This window comes from Scyliorhinus canicula, chromosome 19 (genome assembly GCF_902713615.1).
Source record: "Scyliorhinus canicula chromosome 19, sScyCan1.1, whole genome shotgun sequence".
NCBI lineage: Eukaryota > Metazoa > Chordata > Chondrichthyes > Carcharhiniformes > Scyliorhinidae > Scyliorhinus > Scyliorhinus canicula.
Genome location: NC_052164.1, coordinates 8,910,996 through 8,927,003, shown reverse-complemented (window position 1 = coordinate 8,927,003; position 16,008 = coordinate 8,910,996). Strand labels below are relative to the sequence as shown.

At 43.9% G+C, this 16,008-nt stretch overlaps 1 protein-coding gene and 1 non-coding gene across 2 annotated transcripts in view; one reads left to right on the top strand and one right to left on the bottom strand.

Moving 5' to 3' along the window:
* Window positions 1–10,594: 10,594 nt before the first annotated feature.
* On the bottom strand, window positions 10,595–10,668 carry trnan-guu. The gene has a single exon. It is a non-coding gene; the product is annotated as a tRNA-Asn (tRNA).
* Window positions 10,669–14,852: 4,184 nt separating this feature from the next.
* Window positions 14,853–16,008, top strand: part of LOC119954288 (polycomb complex protein BMI-1-like) — a 49,421-nt gene continuing 48,265 nt past the window's right edge. The window contains exon 1 of the mRNA XM_038779383.1: window positions 14,853–14,939. Coding sequence (XP_038635311.1) covers window positions 14,927–14,939 — 13 coding nt within the window. The 5' untranslated portion in view covers window positions 14,853–14,926. The remainder of the gene's footprint in view (window positions 14,940–16,008) is intronic.

The following is a 16,008-nucleotide window of genomic DNA, read 5'->3' as shown; positions in this document are numbered from 1 at the left end:
AGAAATGGGATCATATCCCAACCTCGGAAATTGTCAGCGTTAAATTCCAGCGCATCTCGCAAATGTGTGAAACGCTAAGACTCTTCGATCCCAATTATTAACGGACTATGGGCTGCCCTGGAGCTTCCGATCTGTCAATAAATTGAATTCCCTGGCCAATTTAGGAAGATTTGCAGATCTTTAACATTTTTTTTATAGGGTTGAGAAACCCAAGCCTCTTTCTCGGTATTATTGTATTTAGAATGGTGCAATTATCTGGTTACTCCTCAATATGACAAAATATTGACATTTGTTTGCAATTCTATTGAACCAGTCAGGTATTTGCTTCTACATTTATGAATGTATTTTGGCTTTTTTTTTCAATGCATGTTCCAGGTACAAATTCCCATAGGAATACAGGGCATTCCTAAAGATGGATAGGATGTGCACAGTCCATGCTGTATTGTCTGCATTTTGTTGTACATGCCAAACTAGACTTGTGATCTATTAAATTACACATTCAAGTACTGACACATATCCAGGGTCTTAGGTCGGAGTTTGCACGTTTCCAATGTGTGGAGGGATATTCATTTCGCTTGTTGTGTCCCCAGGCGATTTGGAATTTTCTGGCTTTCATTAAAGTTGATCTGAAACAATATACATAATAGAAAATGTTAATGTATCGCCCGGCATAGCAAATAAGATCCAATTAAAACTGCTGAAACGGAGGCAAAGTATCAGAATGCAGTGTTGGAGTGTTGTGCAGGCGTGGCATCCCTTTCTCCCCGACCACAAGCATCGAGGGTGACGGTCTCTGATCGTGTTCTCAAATCACATGTGTGACAGTAGAGGGAGAGAGACGGTGGGTAATTTACCAGCTCATTCATTGTAATGTCAGGCTCAATCCTGCTCCCCATTGACACGCTGAAGCAGCTCACTGTATCAACATTCTTTCAATGTCGCAAAGGAATGTTGAACGTGGCTGCCAACACCCCCACACAATGGTTGCTCGGTTGATACACTTCCTCTGCCTTTCTCCGCACGTGGCATAGACTCCATAACAACAGCCTCAACGCCATGTCTAATGACATAGCGCCTTTAACTTCCTGGAATGTCCCAAGGCACCTCACAGGAGCATTGCAAAACCATGTAAGGAGGTATTGAGTCAAAAGACCAAAAGGTTGATCAAAGCAGTCGGTTTCAAGGAGTGTTTTGAAGGAGGAAAGCGAGCTGGAGGCGAAAGGTATGGGAGGAGATGGGGAGGGGGAAGGGGGGGGGGGGGGGGGGGGCTACCAGATCTTGAAGTCCTGTCAGCCGAGGCCGCTCCAAATCCCACTTTCCCCTCCGCCTTCTGTTCGAATGTCTGCACATCTATTTTCTTTCATTCTCAAGACTGCATCAAACCAATTTAAAAGAAACAGCTCTCAAATTGTGACATTTCCACAAAGGGTTCCCCAGTTTTTATCCCTCCTTGCGTCACCTGAATTCCAAAAATATGGCCCATAGCGACAGCAAGGATTGGGTATAATTGCTTTTGCACACGGGAGGGATGGAGGGGAGGAAGGGGGAACATCCTCATTTTGAACTTAATATGTCAACACGTGTAGATTGTGCATGTTCAAAGCGTTCGCATCAAAGGCCTGGACAGAACTAACGTTTCACTCTTAACATGCGGTTTATTTAAATGTCTTATTCTTAACAACCTTTAAACACAAACTTTGATCAAGTTAATCCATTATTTTCCTTTGGGGTGAATGTTCAGTTTCGATGGTATTTGAAGTATCTCCTGTTGGTTTTGTAAAATAAAATGTATTTGATCTAGAAAAAGCGAAGAATATTTCACTGGAAGCACAATTCATTCTAATCGAGAGTATCGAGCTCTGTCCAATGAGGATCAAAACTATCAGTTCAGAGGCAAAATGATACCAACTGGGCTTCACGGGTCAAATTCAGCAAGATCGACATTTTACCCTCAAGTCCTCTCTCTTTACCAGTTTTTTTTTGCGCCACTTCTATCTTTCCAAAATGTCACTGTGCTCAGTTCCGCTTTTCGCAGTAACGCCGGAAAACGGCGATATACAGATAATTGTCCAATTCACCTTTGAAAGTCACCATTGAGTCTTGTTGCACTACACCCGCAGGCAGCGCTTCAAACCCTTTCTCCTCCAGTCACCGTTGTTTTTTTTTGGCCAATCACCTTAATTCTACGTCCTCTGGTTCTCGATCTTTCTATCAACGGGAACAGCTCCCTCCCTGTCTACTCTGTCCACGTCCCTCGCGATTTTGAACGCCTCTATCAACTCTCCTCTTCTCAAAGGAAGTCCCAACTTCTCCAACCCAACCATGTAAGCGAATTTCCTCATCCCTGCAACCATTTTTGTAGGTTATTCCTGCACCTTTTCTGATGTTTTAACACCCTCCCTAAAACGTTGCAGTCAGTATTAGACTCAATCCCCCAGTTGAAGCAGGATTAATGATTTGGACGGGTTCATCATAACGTACTTACTTTTCTCTTATTATTACCTTATTAACTGTTTCCCACCACCTTCACTGGTCTATGCAGATGTACACCCAGGTTCTTCTGCTCCAGCACCCCCTTTAGAACTGTACCCTTATTTTGTATTGTCCGTCCAAATGCTTCCCGCTAAAACGAATCACTTCCCTGCTTGGAATTCCATCTACCAGTTGTCCACCCATTCCACCAGCCTACCCATACCCTTCTGAAGTTTCATACCATCCTCCTCACAGTTCACAACCCTTTCCCGTTCTGTGAGTGTTTATCAAATAAAATTCAGATGCCAAGGACTAATTATCATTTTTTAAAATTTAGTGTACCCAATTCTCCCCCCCCCCCCCCCCCCCCCCCCCCAGTTAAAGGGCAATTTCGCGTGGCCAATCCACCTACCCTACAAATCTTTGGGTTGTGGGGGTGAGACCCACGCAGGGATTAGGAAAATGTGCAAATTCCACACGGACAGTGACCCGGGGCTGGGACTTTTCAGTTAATTGATTGCATTTTTTTTTGTACAGAAAAGGCGTGGAAGGACAAATGAGACAGCAGCAATGGCGGAACCACTCCGGAAATCCACATCAGGCAAATGATTTTTCAGTTGTGTAGTCGGGTCAGGGACTCTGTTTCTCTCTCCACAGATGCTGCCAGACCTGCTCTACCTTTATTTCAGTCAATTTCCAACTGGAGGGCAGAACATTGTTCAAACTGAATGTGGCCAAATGTGTCAACTTAAGGTGAGTTTATGGTGAACACGGGGAAATAGACAGACGGACACCGAAAGGAAATGTTCAGAGAGATACCCGAATTGGCATTTCCCAAAGCTAAGGTTTACTCTGGCGGCGAGTGAGAGAACCAATCAAGATCAGCCAGGGAAGCATTGTGGGACATTGGACGAAGCCAATAGCCTGGACAATGGCAGCACTGAGATTGGGGCTTTCAGAGGGAGGGGGAGTGCAGTGACTTTGATGTGGTGACATTCTGCTTGGGTTATGACTGTGCAGGTCTGATGGATGGAGACAGTGCACGGCAGAAACTCCAAACACAGCCACAAGGCAATAATAAGGTCCAGCCGATCCTCCCAACCCAATAGCCGCTGCCTGACACACAGGGGGGGGGGGGGGGGGGGGGGACCTGCCTGGAACCGCCCTTTGTTCTCACATCACCTGTGGGCTCCACTGCCTGCCCTCCAGTGTGGCAGTTCAGGACACCATTGGGCATCGATTGCCTTCTGGTGGGCGAGGGAGCTGCGAGGCCGAGAGCTGAAGCAAAAATGCATCATTTTGCAAAGAAAAAAAACGGCAAAATATTGAAACAAAATCATTTAGATTGAGTTATTCCAAATTTGAAAATGGATAGACAATTTCCCTGTTCAAAGCCACGCTCCCTGAGCCCTAATGTCGCTTCATTTCGCAGAACTCGACTGTGGCGTTCAGTTCATGGGTATGAAATCTCTGCCGCCCCTCCCCAGCCACAGACACACCCATGGAGAGACCCAAACCCCCACACACACCCCCACACACACACACCCCACCCCCCCACACACACATCCCACACACACCCCACACACACCCCCACACACACACACCACCCCTCACACACATCCCACATACACCCCACACACACACCCCCACACACACACACCCCACACACACACACCCCCACACACGCACCTACACACACACCTACACACACATACACCCCCACACACACCCCCACACACACCCACATACACCACCCCTACACACACATACACACACCCCCACCCCCCACCCCCCACACACCCCACCCCCACACACACATCCCACACACACCCACACACACCCCCACACACACACCCCACACACACACCCCCACACACACACCTACACACACATCCACACATACATACACCCCCACACACACCCCCACACACACCCACACCCCCCCACACACACACACCCACACACACCACCCCTACACACACATACACACATACACACACCCCCCACACACCCCCCACACACACCCCCCACCCCCCACACACACATCCCACACACACCCCACACACCCCCCCCCCCTCAACCCCCCCACACACACACACCCAACACACACCACCCCTACACATACATCCACACATACACCCCCCACACACACCCATATACACCCCACACCCCCAACACACACCCACATACACCCCCACACCCCCCCCACACACACACCCCACAAACACATCCCCACACACCCACACACACACACACACCACACACCCCTACACCCCCCACACACACACACACACCCCGCCCCCCCCCACACCCCCCGCCCGCCCCCCCCAAATACACCGACACACACCCAAACCCCCCGCCCACACCTCCCCCCCACCTCCCCCCCACACACACACCTCCCCCCACACACACCGACACACACCCAAGCCCCCCCCCACACCGCCCCCCACACCTCCCCCCCACACCTCCCCCCCACACACACACCTCCCCCCCCCCCACACACACACCCCCTACACCCCCGCCCCCAGGGTATTCCTGGCTGCCCCCGCGGATATTCAATGCTCTGATGTGTGAGTTTCAATCGCGGCCCCGCTTTGATTGTATTGATTCTGTTCCCAACCAGCAGAGAGCACTCCAGCTTTGGAGAAAATCGGGCTTCTGTCTGTTGCTAGGTAACCGCGTCTTTCCTGCCTGGAATAGTGTTCTTTTGTCCAGAGGCTGCCAGTGTTTCCCACGGTGACATATGCTGCCTTCTGCCGCCTCTTTAATAGCGGAGGGTATATCGATCGGCGCTGTGCTCACTGGTCAGCTGTACCGGCCAATGGAGATAATGTGGATCCAGACAGAGTGAAAATAAGCAGCACGTGTCAATAGACATCCAGGAAAAGCAGGAGGGGCAATCTGTTTCCCTGATTAAGCTGATGGGTTATCACACAAATTCTTGCAATCTGCCTGGTTTAAATTGACCCTTTTAATTTATGATCGGCAATAACCTTAAGACAATAAATGAACGGGGCTGTTAGCAAAGCCACCGAGGCAACATTTCAGAATCGCGTGATTTCAGTCATTGATGCACCAATGTGTATTTTGCTCCATTGACATTTTACTCTGTTGCCATTTCTGGGTTTTTTTAAAATCGAGACTGGACCTGCGATGGGGGGATGCCGGTCAATAGATCGATTCCTCCGCTGCCAATTCTGCAGAAGGAATTTCGCTCTTATTGTCAATTCGTCCTTGAGGTTCCCTCGGCCGCGGCTCCACACCCCCATCCCCCCGCCAGTCTCACCCAGCACCGGGGGGGGGGGGGGGGGGGGTGAAAAACATGCCAGACAGAGATAGATGGTGTGGAGATAATAGCTAAATGAAACAAAGAAGCGGGAGGGAGGGTGAACAAGAGCCTGTGTCACATTAGTGAAAGCGATGTATCACCCCTTACAACCGGCACACACATTCACAATCACTTATATATCCAAGGATAAAAAATATATAAACCTTTGTGTTCAGTCAGCATGCAATATTGACATTGTATATTTTTGGTTACAAAATCTAACGCGTATATCAAAAAAAGCAAAATATTGTCACGGGTACGTGCCTGATATTTATACAGTGAGATCTGAATGCATATCTCGCGCCAATTTTTTGGGAATATATTTTTATGGCAATATCGCTGCTTGTCTGCGGCGTTCATTCCATTGTTGCCTTTAACAGGCTGGTCAGAAGACGCAGAGAAAGGGGAGACAGAAAGAATATGGCCAACAGACGGGAGGCAGAATATGTCAAATAGGGTTAAATCTCATTATCCCGGGCCAGAGAAACAAATCGATGGACATTATAGCCCGGGATAAAACGAAATCACAAATCCTCTGTAAAAGTGAAATTGTGTTAGCATCGGAAGACAGCAGAAAGCCGGAGCTGTGTGCAAAACAAAAACACAGTCTTTGTCTCTCTCTGCCTCTCAGGCAATTTAACTGCCTCTCACTTTCTCTCTTTTCCTCTGCCCATCTCCCCCCTCTCCCTGTCTCACTGAATTTGTCTGCCTCCATCTGTCTTTGTTTCCCTCTGCTGTATTCGGCTCCCTTTCTCGCTGTCTCTCTATCATTCCCTAGCGCCGGTCCGTTCCTGTTTCTCCTCCTCTACCGTTGTCTCTATATGTCTCTGCTCACTAGACTGCCCCGTTTACCTGTCTGTCTGTCTATCTATCTATCCAACTATCTATCTAGCTACCTATCCATCTTGTTTTATATCTATCTATCTACCCATCTTGTTTTATGTCTATCTATCTACCCACCTATCTATCTATCTATCTATCTATCTAGTTTTATATCTATCTAGCTAGCTATCTATCTAGTTTTATATCTATCTAGCTAGCTATCTATCTAGTTTTATATCTATCTAGCTAGCTATCTATCTAGTTTTATATCTACCTATCTATCTATCTATCTATCTATCTATCTATCTATCTATCTATCTATCTATCTATCTAGTTTTATATCTGTCTATCTATTTGTCGACTAGCTACATTTTCTATCTATCTCGTCCACAAATGAGTTAAGGCCGTTCACCTGCTCTGACCTGGCAACTGGTCATTCCAACCTTTGGAGCGGAGGATGGCGTTAATAGATCTATTGTGTGTGCATTGTTATTATTCTGCTGAAAATAGCCATGTTCCACTGTGAATGTTATATTCAACGTTGAAATATTTGACATGCATATCGGGACTTTGCAAAATCTCCAGCATCCAACCGTTGCAAACTGCTCCGGTACAAATTGTGGTAGCGTCAGCGCCTCGGGATAAAACCTTCAACATTCCTTTAAAAGGGCTGGGAGTAATCTAATGCACAATCTGATAAATTAATGATCTAACAGTTCATCATACATTATTCTAAATCTAAATGATGACTAAGCAGGCAGAATATCAGGGTGAAACAACACTCTCCAGAATTAAAACCACATTATCTGTATAGTTGGGTTGGTACCAAATCAAAATGTTCCAGAAGATTATACAGCCATTTGCTGTTCTTTTATCCATTACAAAGAACCAGCCTGAAAACACAAACAAAGTTCATCTCTCGGTAAATCACCCAGTGATTTGTCAAAACGTTGTCATCAAACTTTGTCATGACCGCAATTCAATCGTGCTTAAGGACAGCTACAAAGACAAGTGATTGGAGTCTAAGCTGGTAATTCATGCAATATGATATGAAAAAGGGTTTTCTTTACATATTTTTCTACCATTCCGCCTTCCATTGCTTTCACTGATGTCATTCTCTCTCGTATCCATATTAATGTAACAATTATAGAAATTAGCCAATGATCTGATGCGATAGTGAAAAGGAGAAGGTTTCATTTTGTCAAACTTCCTTGAACTGGGCTGCGATCTCTGATTGCAATTCTACATCCTGATGTTATTGGAAACCGAAACACATTTACCAAATTTCACACTAAGGGAGGTTCATCTGTGAAATAAACACAGGCACGGGGAACATTGGAATGTTCCTTTAATGTGTTGTAACTCATATAAAAAGACGGAGTCTTTTATCACATCAGCAACATGCAGTGAAAAGTGTTCCTTTTTAACTTTCGGATATGGTTTACCTCACAATGTAAAAAATGCGTTTTTAATATAAAAATTACTGAATTCATTGTTGTTTGTTGTGAGTACTTACAAATTTGTTCAGTACCAAAATATTTGGGAGACTTATTATCTTCATAATATCGTAGTATGTTAGGAAAATTGTAAAATATCTACCCCTCCACGGCAAAGGAAAACCTTTATCCCAATTATAATCAGTCTGCAGAAAATGTCCACTTTAATAATTTCACACTTGGTGGCGATGAGCCAACAAAACTTTACTTTTTTGTTGTTGAACTTATTTAACTTTTACTTGGAAAACATATTTAGTCACTTAAAGCATTCGCTTGACCGCCAGTGTGTAAGTTAATAGAGTTTGGGTTGACAAAGACGCAGAATGACTCCTGAGTTTAGTCAGGATGAAGAAAATGAGATAATCTCACCAGGCACATGAATTTAACAATAGTGAACGTGGAGTTACAAAAGTACAAAACACGATTCAACATGTTGTAAATTTATAAATACAATATAGTCATTACAAGTTACATGACGGTCTATATTACAAAATACGTCACTGATCACAGCCTGCCACAAAATACACTTAGATATTCTTCAGTGGTTTTAAGACGACGTATATATATATATATATAGATATATGAACAAGTTCTTTAATATAACATTACATGACAAACTGTTACAAGGGCAATGCTTAAACCAAATACATCACCAAGTGGCTTTATGGGTTTATAGTGAGAAATACTCCATCAATATCATGGCAACCAATAGCTACGAATTGTGTACTAGGGTTGACATTAAAATAATGGTTACTAGATTTTAACACTGACATGATGACAAATCAGGTAGCGCTTAATTCTGACAGATACAGTTGCTGTATAAACACTATATTAAATGTAATGATAAACACTGACTAAGGTGTAGCAATATGTGCCACATTCAAACATGATGACAGGGACGTTTGCAGTTCTTGAAACTGACACTGCTATCGAAAAGGTAACAGAAACAGTCACACTGCACTGAAACATTATTTAGAAACAACACCGAATTGAGAGCAATGGAAGAGTACGATAACCTGGAGTATTAGCCAACACATTGATGTACAATATTAAATGCGCGTGGAAGCGGTCCGATTGGTCGAAGCAGCTAGCATTAATAAGTGATTATAACGTCTCCATGTCTAGCCAATGACAGATATCAACTCATCTTTTCAGTGAATCATGCGCTGAAATAGAACACATTCAGCAGATTCAAGCACAAACTGTAATAATATATTGTTAAAGGCACCCAGGCCACAGAAACAATCATTTTATTAACGTCTAGAAATATACATCCTGTCGGTCAGAGTAAACCCACCGAATTGATATGGAGTAATAGACACTCTGGGTAAATAAATGTTGCATTAAGAGAAGTACATAGTTCATTGAATGGAGCAGCGGGCACAGATACCAATAACTATACGAAGATCCCAGCCACATCCATCAAACCAAAGCCCAGTAATAGGCAAACCATCAAATTTGATCAAAATACAGTTCATGAGGGCATTGGTTAAGCAGTTGGGACACAAGTATAGATAATATGGCGATGACCAGCAATAGATATTTCATTAATGATATACGTAGATGAACGTGAAAATTCAAACAGGGATGTAATCCAATCAGAATGAAGTTAGATTATTTGCGGAAACCCCCTAATGTCTAAACCGCTGCCTGCGAAACAAAGAGGACCCAGATCAGTGGCACAAAATTTGATGCCAGGCAGCCTTTGTGAGGTTGTTTTCACAAGGCAGTTTCAAAATGGCTGCGTTTATATGTAGGGGGCTACAAATGATCATCATTGAAATAAATATAAAGGTTTTTCACGCGAAGTCTAGACTTCCAGAGATTGACAATGTGACAGCCTGAAGTGTGTGGTGGGTGATGGTGTGGGGGGTGCTGAGTAAATGTACCAAACGTATTTTGTCTTGTAAAAAGGAACTGACTCTGGCCTTTTGCAATGTTCGCATATTAGGATTTCTGCAGATGTGAAATTAGAGTTTTGGCTGGGGGCGGGGGGAGTTTTTTTTATTTAACAGCCATCGTGCTGACGATGATGTGTGGCTTCCGATTCAATCAATCAAACAGCAGTTTGAAATATGCTTTGGGACCATATTGACACACGAGGAGAGAACAAGTAGATTTAAAAAAAAGTCTGATCAGAGATGCAAATTATGACATGAATAATAAAATAATTTCAAAGCAAAGAATTTAACACGTGTGCATGTTATAATTAATGCACGCGAAAAATATGTTCCCTGCAGGTAGAGTATGAAGGATATTAGCTAAAATATTAAGAATATATAAATACACTGGTGAAGTTGTCTTGTCCCCCAACAAGAATCAGCAACATAGACAATGGAAGAGGGATAATTGAATCTCTGCCGCGGTTACTGACGTTTTTCTAATCAGCTAAAATGAAAGAAACTGTACAATGAGAAGCTAAAACAACAAAGTAAATCTCCCAATGTAGTTGCTGGGGCTGGAAAAAAAATGAGAGCGTCCCTGGGTGGGCTCGAACCACCAACCTTTCGGTTAACAGCCGAACGCGCTAACCGATTGCGCCACAGAGACTGCCTGCCAGCCGCAACGCGTCTGTGTTGCCTGAGTAAAATATGATCCTGCCTCTTTAGCGTGTAAGCGCTCCTTTTAGTAATAAAAAGGAGACGCCTTTCAACCGGCTGTAGTTTTAATCGCTGCGTGTCCACGTTAACCCCTTCGGTGCTGGGCTGGGGGGTGGGGAGGGAGTTTTTTTTGGGGGGGGGAGTTTCTTTTGGGGGGGGAGTTTTTTTTTGGGGGGGGGGAGTTTTCTTTGGGGGGGGGAGTTTTTTTTTGGGGGGGGGAGGGAATTTTTGGGGGAGGAAGTTTTTTTAAACCAGATCTCAGATTCCTGCAGTGGGGTGCAGTAAGGATTCGCACGTATTCGGAGGACAAAATCCTGTGTTTGGAGGAATCAACAGGCAATAAAGTGGCTTAAAAACTTGCAAATAAAATGAATAATCAGATCATCAGTCTGTTTTTCAGCCCTTGAATAGCTGTTTTGTTAAAAGACATTAATGTTGCTCTCTGTTCTGTGTGAAGAAGGTAATGTAGCAGATAAAACCCACGTGTTTACATTCGCACGATTGTAAATATGAACCGGGTGCTCATTAACACTCCTAACAGCAAATACTGAACCCAACAGCAGGAGAAAATCTTTGCTGCCCTATTGTGTATATTGCTTGCGTGGGTTTCGCCCCCACAACACAAAAGATGTGCAGGGTAGCACTAAATTGCCCCTTAATTGGAAAAAAATGAATTGGGTACACTAAATTTATTTTTAAGCAAAATAAAACAAAAATGTGTGTATATTGCAATGTTTATTTTCTTTTTGAATCCAGAATACAAGACACGGTTACACTGCAGATTATTTGGAATGAAGTGAATGGGGGGAACATACATTTATATTTTGAAAATGCAACATGAAAGGAAGAGGCACAAATGTTTGCAAGAACATGATGTGCCTACAATTCCAATGCCGAATGAAGGGGGCGGGGAGGGGGTTGCAGTGAGATTGTTTTTTTTGTATTAATTTCCCGAGGCATCAAATGGTTAACAGGAAACCAGCAAAAGGCCGGTTGCAGCTGTCAATCAGCCGGCGGCTGCAGACGGATCAGGTTGCTCAGCTGATGTAAATGAATCTGCCTGTTGGGGGAGGGGAGATAATTGGCTGAATGGTAAAGGTAATAGATTCCACGGGGCTGCAGCCTGCAAAACGCATCTGCAATCAGTTTCTCATTGTAATTACCTATTCCGGATTGGGACCGAAAAGCACCGTATCTCCTGATTCCCTTTTTAAATGTAACAACCTTGCACAAATTGATTGATCGCTGATAATGGGTGGAGGGTAAAGCCACAAAATAATGTCCCGAACCATCACTGTCAGGACGGGCACGATTCCGTGCACTGGCACAAGAGGTGAAAATTTTTTAAAAGCGCGGAATAATTGGTAGGTCCCCCCCCCCCCCCCAGAAGTGGGTGCTTTAATACTCGCCATGGTTTGCTGTCGCCTTAATCGGAATTCCAATTGGAATAATCGGGGCGCCGTTTGTATTCTGGCAGAATTTCTGATTTTTCTGTCTGCTTTGGTGAAAATGTGACTTGATTTTTGGGGGGTATTTTTTTTGCATTTTGGGCTTTATTGACATTCTGATCGGAGCCACGTGAACCATCTGTGCGTAGATCTGCGAATGGTCACAATGCAGCCTAATGTATTGCCAGTTTAAATATCTTGCCTTAACAGGAACATAAAGGGGTTGAATTTAGCCCCGGAACGTAGCCCCCCCACCGTTCAATTTCTGTTCAGGCACCAGGCATTTTGCCACTTACAACAGCAGCATCATGAATCGTCATCATGGCTGCACTGGTGACTATTGTTGGACCTCGCTCTGAACCTCAAAATACCTGTGATTTGTAAACAAAAATATAAAGATCGTTTCATTACGAGGCACACACCCTTTGCATCTGGGCAGAAACAACATCGACATCACCATGACTTCTTACTACCTCCGATTAAAAGACGCCAGTCATCAATCTCCCAACTACAAAATAAAACTTTTGCGCCAAGTTTTTCAGAAATCCAAACCAGCAGAAAAATGCATCTTAAATAATTATGTGAATAGAATCTAGCTAGAGAGGAGGGTGGCTGGTAGCTGCCGATTTCCCATTGATAAGTTAAGTTTACCTGATTGCAAAGAAGGAATGTTGTACTCCATCCTGTGTGATTTTGTTCAGCAGGCTCCCCAGAGAAAAAGTGAAAGCTCCGCCAGACCGCCATCTCCACACCTTTAATATGCCACCATTTAAACAAAAAACTATCATGTCGAATAAAGAGGGGGAAATGTTCAGCCCTCTTGTTTTACAATATCTCGCTCCCTCCACACCTTCTCAACGTCTAATATATTAAACTCTAATATACTCTAATAATAAACCCTAATAGATTAGAGTTTGCAACCCCGCTAAGACTAGGTGACGCCACCAATTTCGACATCAATTCTGGAAAAATGGCGTAGCATTTTTTTTTAAAACCCCCATCAAGGAATAACCAAACCTACAATTCGGAAAGGGAAATGAGTTTTGTTTTAGTCACATGGAAACGTGTTGTTTCCTGGCATTTCAGTTAGAAGTTGTGCTTAGGAAACAAACCGGTGTCGAAGGCCCCAAGAGGTGGGCCCCATCAAGTGTTTTGTGTACGTGATCTGGGTTTGTGTGGGCTCAAGGATTCCAGAGCCCTGTCAGGGTGGGCTGGTAATCTGCGAGTTTTGTGAATTTTCAGGGGCAATTGTTGGCAGTTTTCGAGGTTGATGGCTGCCCAATTTATTACAAATTGACACCAATGAGTTAAGGGAAGTAGAGTTCTCCATGTTCCTGCATTGCAAACCAACATGAGGGAAACATCTCTGCAGTCTTTTCTCAAACGGCGGAAAATTAAAACATGCTGATATTCACAGGTGGATCTGATGCCATTTGACTCCTGCAATCATATAGTACAGGTGGAAGCCATTCGGCCCGTCCACCCTAGCAGTTCTTTCAAAGAGCTATTCAATTTGCCCAATTCCCCTACCAAACCCTGTAACGTTCAAACACCTATCCATATTCTCATTTTATTCCATATTCTGTTTCCACCACGATTTCGGGTGATACATTCCAGATGGTGACAACGAGATGAGTTAGACGAGAAACAGCCTCATCTCCCCTGACTGTTTATTTGTCAATTATCTACAATCTGCGTCATCTGGTTACAGACCTTTCTATTGGTGAAGACAGTTCTTTAATATGGAGTAAAAATGTCTCTGTGGAAGAGATCTTCGAGGTTAATACCAATTCCCTTCATCCCGGTTTAAATTGTGGATTAAATTGAAAACCACTGTAACTAATCGCTCTTCGAGTTGCAGGAAAGATTATCACTGTCATGCATTTAAACAGGAAATCGCCTTAAACATTGGGATTTTCTCCTGGACTGCATATATTGATTTTGTTTGCAAGGATCCGAGAAGAAAACTGCAGGAAATGTTGGCAATGCTAGTTTGTTGTGCTGTGACCAAGTTTTAAAAGCAATTTCACCCTGTTGAGGGAACATTTTTGACCACAAAAATCCAGAGATTCTGGCGTTCATTGTTCTATATGTGTGGTCTGCACTTCACCAAGTTCCATGTCACCCGGAAAATCTCTACGGGCCTTGCGGGCACTGTGCCCTTGAAAGTGTTTGGAACAGATAGTGTCCCTCTTCCTCGGTAATAAGATGCTTTTGCCATTGCTTTTATACAATCTAAATCTCTCTTAGCTTTAGGTTGTCGAGTATACTCCGTGAACCGGGACGTGACTTTGTATCGGGCAAAGATAGGACTTGCGTTTACATAGCGTCTTTCCCGTCCTCAGGAAATAGTTAAATGCTGCCACGTTGGACAGCCGAACTGTGCACAGCAGGATCCCACAAATACCAATGTAATAATGAGCCGATAATCTGATTTGGAACCAGCGTTGTTACTTGGTTTGGGAATTTGCCATTGAGCTAAATCGGCTTGGCTCAATAGTCAAGGTTATTTATTTGACTGCTGCACCCAGACACAACCAGCCGTCACAAACTGGGCTGGAGTTAACTGCGGGCCTATCCTGGTCAGGTTGGATTTGCCCGCACCGCAATTCTGTCGAAACGAGTCGGTTGTTCAGCTATGAGGAGGAGTTTAGTTGGGTGACGGATTGAGCAATGAAAATACCCTGAAGGCGATCAGAAGAAAACAAACTGCAGGAAATTCTCAGCAAGTCCTGCAGCATCTGCAGATGGAGAAGCAGAATGAAGCTTTCAGGTTAGTCACAGATTGAAATGGCAACAGTTTCCCAGCAGTGTTTATTGTTGGACATTGATTGGGTTTGTATTATCAGAGCAATAGCAATGATGGGGGTGGGGTTAATAGTTGCAATTGAAACCTGATTGGTCAAGTGTTTCTATTGGCTCGGAGCATGGTTGCATCGGATTGTGTAATTTATCAGAAGCAATAGTCCACCAATGCAATAGTGCCAACCATTATTGCAATTCACATCAACAGGTCGGGGTAGGTGTCTACACGTGTCTCTTGTCGTCATCAATTTATCCTTTCAACAGGTCCTTCTATTCTCCTCCCTCCCCCTGATTGGTCTAGAATGTTTCTGTGCTAATCCATTGTCTCTACTGGAGTTTGTTTTTGCGTCTTCATGCATACAATTATAATAATTAAAGAGCTGTTTAACTTTTCAACAGGTCATTCCCCGCCTTTAATTGGGGAATAACAAATCACACTCACCATTTATTTTTATAGCCGCTTTAATGTCTTTGCTAATCGATTTCGCTCAAATGCTATTTGCAAGAAGTTTGTGATTAGCGCTATCTCGGTTGTGTGAAATAATATGTGCGAAGCTTTCGCTTTATAATCTGCTCGGGGATGCCAGAGAACTGAGAGAGCAGCTTTGTTAATGCTTCGCCAGTCCAATGGTCGACCTTCACTTCTCACCTTACTCCCCCTCCCCAAGAAAGCCCCAAATCTGGAGCTCCGGACCTTTCCGATTTGGTATTCCTCACGCTTTCTTTCTGACTGAATCCTTAAACTGTTGCTTTGGAGAAAAGAACTGTCTGCGCCACCCAAGGCGGTTTGGATTATATTTTTCCTCAATCCCACGCAGACCCCTGCCTAACTGCAGTAAACCTCGCAGCAGACAGGTCAGAGGGTCCTGCAACCTCCAGTAAGAACCCGTCTTTTCAGCACGATCATTGAAGTAATTGTGCCAGATTTTTTGCATCATCCCATTTCAGATGAACTTTCCTCTGATGTGAACAAAATCAAGCGGCCTGGGGTATTCAAGAGTTGCAAATTTCAGATATTTGACTCTCCGCCTGTACAA